Genomic DNA, 9,198 nt, shown 5'->3' with positions numbered 1-9,198 from the left:
TTGTCATCTTCATGCAGTACGAATTGCTGCATTTCAACATTAATGGTTGCAATACATGCAAGTCACAAACTTTGGGACGTCGCGAGATACAACGTTAATTCATTGATAGGCCAATTAAATATCTGGGAAATGCACTATTCTCGTGACATTCGACTTCATTTGTTGAAATAATGCGTGGATTTGTGGGAATAGCAAAGAGGTATGAAATTGTTGACCCAGGTATGATGCTTGTTTCAGTTTCGGGCATCGAAAAACATGTTGTCGGCGACTCACCATTTATGATGCCTTTCGCGACAACGCATGCTTAGCTTTTTCATTGTGAATGTAGCGTAAATCGATAGAGGCGTAAAGGGGGAAGCTGACAATGATGTGTGTGGTTGTATTATGTGTTTGACAGGTAGCTTTGGGCTAGAATGCTAGCACTAAGAATGCTGGCACTAGGCATGCTGGCACTAATTTGTGACGACTTAATAAAAACACTGATAGTCAAGTAGGGGCTTTCAAACATGATATTATACAATGCAAGCTCGTATCGATGCAGTTTTGCCAAGAACATGGAATGATATTTGGGTTATGTGTTGGAAAAAGAGAGAATTCGATGGTCAATTGGTAATTAATGCGATACGCGTTATTGTTCGGAAAAAAAAAAGTATCGTTTTAATTAGAGACGATGAGAAGCATTTGAGATGTCAAGCTGACGATCGCAGGTGCACTTGATTTTTGTTACATTAATTTTAAGGAGATTGACAAAGTTGGTTTTCGCGTCAAGTGGTGTCTTTTAAGTAGCAAGTAGCTGGTGCTTGCGAGAAATTGTAAATTTTGGAGAAACACTGCAAAAAGTACAAAGAAAAAGGACGATGGACGATGACAGTTCCCTGCAGGGATGAGTTTTGAGAATTGATGAATTCGTTCGTTTATAAAGGAGCACATCGTTGTCGGCATTGGTCACATCAATTATAACCACTATACACATGTAATGCGTATTTCATTGTTATCGTAATGGTTTCGATTCGGTCGTGTTCATACATCATCTAAAGGGTTATGTCTGAAGCCGACATGCTTCGCACTTTATCCACTTCTATAGCGACTCGCAGACGACTTAATATGAACATCAGCAACACAAGAATGCGCAAATAGCCCATTTAATGTTAGGATCCTGTATTTGTCTCGATCGTTGGTGCTCCATGTCACAGAAACAGCTTTTGGAAGGAGTTATAATGCAGGTTAGCAATTTATACCGGCGGCCAAAACATTGCAGTTATTTTTTCAGCATTTATAGAGCCAAGCCCAAAGTAGACATATTGAAGGATCGAGTCTCTGCACTATCATTGACGACAGGCGCTTTCTACCTGATATGTTGCAAGACTCAATATAATTGTGTATTTCACGATATAGTATGGCATTTCATTTCATGCCGACAGCGCCGGGTATTGTCATCTTCATGCAGTACGAATTGCTGCATTTCAACATTAATGGTTGCAATACATGCAAGTCACAAATTTTGGGACCTCGCGAGACACAACGTTAATTCATTGATAGGCCAATTAAATATCTGGAAATGCACTGTTCTCGTGACCTTCGACTTCATTTGTTGAAATAATGCGTGGATTCGTGGGAATACCAAAGAGGTATGAAATTGTTGACCCAGGTATGATGCTTGTTTCAGTTTCGGGCATCGAATAACATGTTGTCGGCGACTCATTATTTATGATGCCTTTCGCGACAACGCATGCTTAGCTTTTTCATTGTGAATGTAGCGTAAATCGATAGGGGCGTAAAGGGGGAAGCTGACAATGATGTGTGTGGTTGTATTATGTGTTTGACAGGTAGCTTTGGGCTAGAATGCTGGCAATACGAATGCTGGCACTAATTTGTAACCACTTTATAATGGCAATGATGGTCGAGTTGAAGCTTTTAAATGTTTTGCTACATGACCTTTTACCATGCAAGCTCGTATCGATGCTGTTTTGCCAAGAACATGGTGTGATATTTGGGTTATGTGTTGGAGAAAGAGAGAATTTGATGGTCAATTGGTAATTAATGCGATACGCGTTATTGTTCGGAAAAAAGAGTATTGTTTTAATTAGAGACGATGAAGGCATTTGAGATGTCAAGCTGACGATCGCAGGTGCACTTGATTTTTATATATTAATTTTAAGGAAATTATAAAGCTGGTTCTTGCGCAAGTATTGTAATTTAAGTAGTAAGCAGCTGGTGCTTGCGAGAAATTGTAAATTTTGAAGAAACACAGCAAAAAGTACAAAAAACGACGATGGACGATGACAGTTCCCTGCAGGGATTGAGTATTGAGAATTGATGAATTCGTTCGTTTATAAAGGAGCACATCGTTGTCGGCATTGGTCACATCAATTATAACCGCTATACACATGTAATGCGTATTTCATTGTTATCGTAATGGTTTCGATTCGGTCGTGTCCATACATCATCTAAAGGGTAATGCCTGAAGCCGACATGCTTCGCACTTTATCCACTTCTATAGCGACTCGCAGACGACTTAATATGAACATCAGCAACACAAGAATGAGCAATTAGCCCATTTAATGTTAGAATCCTGTATTTGTCTCGATCGTAGGTGGTCCATGTCACAGAAACAGCTTTTGGAAGGAGTTATAATTCAGGCCAGCAATTCATAGAGGCGGCCAAAACATTGCAGTTATTTTTTCAGCATTTGTAGAGCCAAGCCCAAAGCAGACATATTGAAGGATCGAGCCTCTGCACTATCATTGACGACAGACGCTATTTACCTGATATGTTGCAAGACTCAAGATAATTGTGTATTCGCGATATAGTATGGCATTTCAATTCATACAGACAGCGCTGGGTGTTGTCATCTTCATGTAAAACGTATTGCTGCATTTCAGTATTAATGGTTGCAATGCATGCAAGTCACAATTTGGGACCTCGCGAGACACAACGTTAATTCATTGGGACGCTACTCACATTTTCTGGAAGTCTCCGTTCTGGTGACATTCGAGTTTATTTGTTAAAATTATTGCGTGAATTTGTGGGAACAATTTAGAAGTATGCAATTATTGACCCAGGTGTGATGCTTTATTTCAATTACGGGCATCGGAAAACATCGATGTTGTCGGCAGCTTACCATTTATGATGCCTTTCGCGAAAACGCATGCTTAGCTTGTCTCATTGTGAATGTAGCGTAAATCGATAGGGGCGTAAAGGAATGTGTGTGGTTGTATTATGCGTTTGACAGGTAGGTTTGGGCAAGAATGCTGGCACTAGGAATGCTGGCACTAATTTGTAACCACTTAATAATGGCAATGATGGTCGAGTAGAAGCTTTTAAATATTTTGCTACATGACCTAATACCATGCAAGCTCGTATCGATGCAGTTTTGCCAAGAACATGGAACGATATTTGGGTTATGTGTTGGAGAAAGAGAGAATTCGATGGTCAATTGCTAATTAATGCGATACGCGTAATTGTTCGGAAAGAAGAGTATCGTTTTAATTAGAGACGATGAGAAGCATGTCAAGCTGACGATCGCAGGTGCACTTGATTTTTATACATTAATTTTAAGAAAATTATAAAGCTGGTTCTAGCGCAAGTGGTGTCTTTTAAGTAGCAAGCAGCTGGTGCTTGCGAGAAATTGTAAATTTTGGAGAAACACTGCAAAAAGTACAAAAAAAATGACGATGGACGATGACAGTTCCCTGCAGGGATTGAATATTGAGAATTGATGAATTCGTTCGTTTATAAAGGAGCACATCGTTGTCGGCATTGGTCACATCAATTATAACCACTATACACATGTAATGCGTATATTCATTGTTATTGTTATGATTTAGATTCGGTCGTGTCCATACATCTAAGGGGTAATGCCTGAAGCCGACATGTTTCGTACTTTATCCACTTCTATAGCGACTCGCAGACGACTTAATATGAACATCAGCAACACAAGACTGCGCAATTAGCCCATTAAATGTTGGAATCCTGTATTTGTCTCGATCGTAGGTGTTCCACGTCACAGAAACAGCTTTTGGAAGGAGTTATAATTCAGGTCAGCAGTTCATACCGGCGGCCAAGACATTGCAGTTATTTTTTCAGCATTTATAGAGCCAAGCCCAAAGTAGACATATTGAAGGATCGAGCCTCTGCACTATCATTGACGACAGACGCTATTTACCTGATATGTTGCAAGACTCAAGATAATTGTGTATTCGCGATATAGTATGGCATTTCAGTTCATACAGACAGCGCCGGGTGTTGTCATCTTCATGCAGTACGAATTGCTGCATTTCAGTATTAATGGTTGCAATGCATGCAAGTCACAATTTGGGACCTCGCGAGACACAACGTTAATTCATTGGGACGCTACTCACATTTTCTGGAAGTCTCCGTTCTGGTGACATTCGAGTTTATTTGTTAAAATTATTGCGTGAATTCGTGGGAACAATTTAGAAGTATGCAATTATTGACCCAGGTGTGATGCTTTATTTCAATTACGGGCATCGGAAAACATTGATGTTGTCGGCGGACTTACCATTTATGATGCCTTTCGCGAAAACGCATGCTTAGCTTGTCTCATTGTGGTTGCCCTTTCGTTTCAGCAATTCATGGGCCAAACCGACACACAAGGCAACAGGTGCTAACGGAAGATAGCGCTTATTTAATGTGGCAAGGATTCCCACAACACCTTCCTGTTCGCATACAACGCCAGTGTCGCGCATAATTATCAGCATCTAAACCCGTTAGGCCTGTAAGGCCAAAGCAAAGGTACTTACGCACAGTCGTGCGCATTCCATCTTCAATATACTTACATATCTCCCTGGGACGCATCACATATCACTTACTGCATTTGGCGTTAAAATATAGCGTTTCTGTAGCTTTTTACAACATCTGGCTTTATACACACAAGAAACAATGCGTCGCCATCAGAAATAATTCGCCTATTAATCTCCTAAGTAGTGGCATCCACCTGACGGACAATTTCTTGCACAGTAGCATTCCATCAAAGCCAAGGTTGATAACTAATGAGTCTAGTCTTAGTAGAACTCGCTCAATTTTCTCCACCTCGTCCATCAAGACCTCAGCGCGTATAGACGTGTTAAGTCTCGCCTGCGCCGCGTCTGAGCATAGCAACGGGTGTACAATCAGCTTTGGACTGTAGCGCTTGGTAGAAATCAAAGCTTTCTCGACGCAAAATACATGCCACGGATCAGCGCCCGTCTTAACGCTCAGTATGCCAGCGTAAAATGGAGCGCCTAATTAACAGTTTAAAAATGTTCTTCACTTGGAAACTCGCCATATTCAATTGAGAGATTTTATTAAAAACTGAGGACTCAAAAGCATGCCACGTACTAGAACGACGGCGAAAAAACCCACACGTACATGCAACCCAAAGGCCAAGAGGTGTTTCTTCTATCGTAAATATAATACAGGTTTCTTACATGCAGTTCGTGCAATGATTACATCGACAGTTGCAAGGAAGAGATATACAAGTTTGATTAATTGAGATAGATTTACCATTATCCAACTTTTAACTCACTCATGCGGAAATACTAAGCTCGATATTTAATTGACTCGCGTGCACGGCAATCATGCGCTCAAAGATGAAAGACGCCACGATGTCTCCCGTTCTAACGACCAACTGAAGAGAAAAGAGATCGTCGTCGTAGGATAGAGAACGTGATACCGACATAACCGTTGCTGTATTTTAGCGACGCTGATCAGGTTAACTGATGGGTGTTGGTCTGCTATCGCGAAAACCTCTACGATTAATCCAATTATCATATTCTTGGAGAACTTTAGTTTTGCATTTTAGGAGCTCTTCACTTGTTGACAGTTTTTTTAGCAGCTCCGTTTCGCTCGGTTGAATTCGCTGCCAGTGCCACGACTCAAACTCCAATTCAGCTGCCCGCCGAAATGTAGGTTGATCCGTTGGGTTGGTGAGCGCATTAAATACAAGTTGATCGTACTTCTCTCGAGAAAACTGCTCCACGAGCTTATCACGGATAAAGAGATACGACACTCCCCGTTGCTCCAAGGACCGGGTCAAACGCGCGAAGAACGCATACTCAGGAAGAGCAAATAAGTCGTCTTTAAATTCGTCAAGTTTTAAGTCGCGAAAAATTTGTTCTAGACATCGAGGTATGTCCGCATCACGTAGTGAATTAGACAACGGATTCAGTTTGAACATTTCTCTGGATTTGTCTAGGAGTCTCAGATGAAGTGGCTTGGGGTTGACCTTTTGGTGAGCTTCATACAAAACTTTATTAAACACATGATGGTTTAGAGATTCCAACCAGCCACTCATTTCGCTGTTAAGCGGCCACTTTCCATAATTCGACAGCAACCGATAAAATTCATGATTACCCAGCCACGATGGCAACTTTTCAGAGAGCTCCTTTACTGCGACAGCTTGACCGAAAGTGGTAAACATGTACTGGACAAGCACTTTTGTAGCTCCATTATCCACAACTTGACTTGCATCGGCTTCATGAAGATGGAGAATTCTTTGAACGTCTTCAAACGTTTGGGCTTTTCGCTTAACAAATCCTTCAATGCCTCCCTTCCAAGTTTTTAAAAACTCTCCAATAATACCTTCACCGACAGTCTCGAATTGAGAATAGGATTCAGCTTCCACAGCCCATTGAACTAGATTGGACGTAGGAATATTATAATCGAATTGAATGTGTTTTATGACTTCGTGTGGCCAGTTGGTAAGTTCATGCATGCGAGCGTACTCTACAAACCATGGTGCACCCGGACGCAAAAAATGATTCTCCACCCTCTCCTCCTTGACTGATATTAAATAGTCATATACATCCATATGTGTCTTCTGGGGAGAGAGGGGTTCAACAACCCGTTTGGATAGCATCTCTTCAGCCAGTGTTGTTAAAACGGTTTTCGCCTTTGGAACGGGATAATCTTCCAAGATTCTCAAAAGAAAATACTCCAAATTAAAATGCTTGCCGATTACATCAAGAATTTCCTTTAACGACAAATTGAGGTACTGAGCATATTCGACCCAAATTGTAAATTTTGGATTGTGGACAAATTCATAGTGAAATTTGTCCACGTCCAGCCTAAGTTCAAAAAACATATCCTCCGCATCGAAATGTAAGCTCCATTTCTTAAACAAAGGGACCTTCAACACGTCTTGAACCCGTTCTTTAGCAGCGTAAAGCATCTCAGCTAATTCTTGGTTGGAGATTGGATGTTGTGGAAGCGGAATGGCAATATTAGAGGTGTGCACAGAAAAACCAGCTTCTTTTCTGAGCTCGTCGTACATTTTTACGAATTCAGAGTTCTTTAAGAGAGCTTTAGCTTTCTGTGTGAGTTTCGCCTCGTAAAAAGAATCACTAATGTGGGGCAGGTCCAAAAATCTTTCCTCATTCTTAACGAGGGCGCTGACGCGGTTGGGATCATGGTGCTTTCCGATGTGGGGCCTGGCCTTTATCGCCACTGCACGAACTGCTACTGCAACCACTGTGATAGAGTTGGAACATGCAAGCAAGGCATAGATATAGAGCAAAATGAAGATTCGCTGAAATAGTTGGGCTTGAGGCATACTGGCCAAAGAAGGCATGCGGGATGTGATGCTTCTTGAGGAATGGTTTCTAAGGTCAGTGACTGTGTCCAAAGACGTTCGTCAAGTGATATCCGTTTTAGTCTTATTGATTGGCTAGCGTGACGCCTCGTAATTCATGTATAGCGCCAAATCAATCTCAGTTGCTCGCTGCTAGGCTTCTGTAGGTATTTGAAGGACATATTCTACGGCAAATGTTGCGCAACCAGCTGCTAATATCTATTTCTAGCCGGCTCTTTATTAATATCTGGTAGTCATGTTTCAGCTATTTACAACTTAAATGTTTGTTAAAAGCCATACGCTCATTGAAATCTTATTAAACTATGTAAAAAGAACGAGCAGAAAGCATGTCCCACGAGTTTGTTTGCATGATCAAACTATGATCTTTGGTTCAGATCGTCGCGGATTTTGTTTCAGAAAAAGGGGTGTTGAAGATAACTATTGTGGCCTTTATATTAAAAATATTATGACAAGATGTATCTATTGTGCTAAAGATTTGTATGATTTGTTAATGAAATCTATGGGGTTGCTGATCTAGGTACAACTGGTAGAGATGGTGATACATTACCTATTTTTGTATCTCTCAGTTCATAGATATAATCATGATGTCGAAGACACTTAATCAACTCAGATTGAAAAAGCCTGCGTATCAAAAAATTATGATTCAATTAAACTTTTGAACGTATTATGATCCTAGCAGTTTGCCGCTTGACCGTTTGGTAATTGAGTTTCGTACATATTGAGCAGACCCAAATTGGTTTTGAGATGATTACTGTAAACCCATATCGCAGAGCCAGACAAAAATCCCTAGGTTGATGAATCCATGAAATCTGATCGCAAGCAGTATCACCTCAAGAAGACACCGTAAACAAGATTGTTTAGCCTAATGCGGCGTGAAACGAAAAATTAGACACTCGACCCAAGCCGTCACGAAAAGCTTTACAGTCTAGCTGTGCTAGATTTTCTCTTTTTCATGGAGTGTCGAGTGTGCTAATTGATGCCTTTCTTGATGACATATGGAATTTCACTTGTCTTCCGGTGCTGTTGCTCCAAATCCAACATCTCAAATAATTAAGTCATTTTGTACTTCCTTTTAGTGCAAAAAAAGCAAATTGCTCATAATTTATAGATTCTACTATTCAAATTGCGAGGCGAGTCCAGCGTAAAAAAATGCACGCGCGAGATGCCCAACGATGCTAACCCTCACAATTGCTAAAATCTAAGTGGATTTTAAAAATTCGTAACAATATTTTCGGTTATACTTTCCGGTATCTGAAATTTTATACGGTCAACACGACCTCGTGATTCTGCTTCCATGACGCGTCCGAGGCCGTAAACATCTATGGCGACTCGTTCCCTATTGCCACACGACCGTCAACCCTTGTGCAATTATTCGCGTCGCTCCGCCTCAAAGCGGGTCGTTGCGGGACGATTTGATCGCCGCCACGAATGAGGCTCACTAGTTGAGCCATGGTGGTGTGTGACTATGGTTGAAGGTGAGGACCAAAGTGCTGGTCAAGAGCTGAACGTAGGTGATAATGTAGGAGGGTGACTAAAGGGAATGCTTTAGCAAAACTTTTGTCGTCTGGCATACAAGCGCTATTGCACATCCGACCAATCCTGGGCTC

General features: G+C 41.2%; 1 protein-coding gene across 1 annotated transcript; it reads right to left on the bottom strand.

Annotated features, from left to right (window-relative positions):
* Positions 1-5,713: 5,713 nt before the first annotated feature.
* Positions 5,714-7,570, bottom strand: CCR75_007326 (uncharacterized protein; the record flags this gene model as incomplete). The annotated part of the gene is made up of 1 exon (XM_067965387.1): positions 5,714-7,570. One exon carries the CDS (start codon positions 7,568-7,570, stop codon positions 5,714-5,716), a length of 1,857 nt encoding a protein of 618 aa, XP_067816517.1.
* Positions 7,571-9,198: the final 1,628 nt, after the last annotated feature.

This window comes from Bremia lactucae, linkage group LG14 (genome assembly GCF_004359215.1).
Source record: "Bremia lactucae strain SF5 linkage group LG14, whole genome shotgun sequence".
NCBI lineage: Eukaryota > Oomycota > Peronosporomycetes > Peronosporales > Peronosporaceae > Bremia > Bremia lactucae.
The sequence above is the reverse complement of the archived record's forward strand: the minus strand, read 5'-3'. Positions and strand labels throughout refer to the sequence as shown.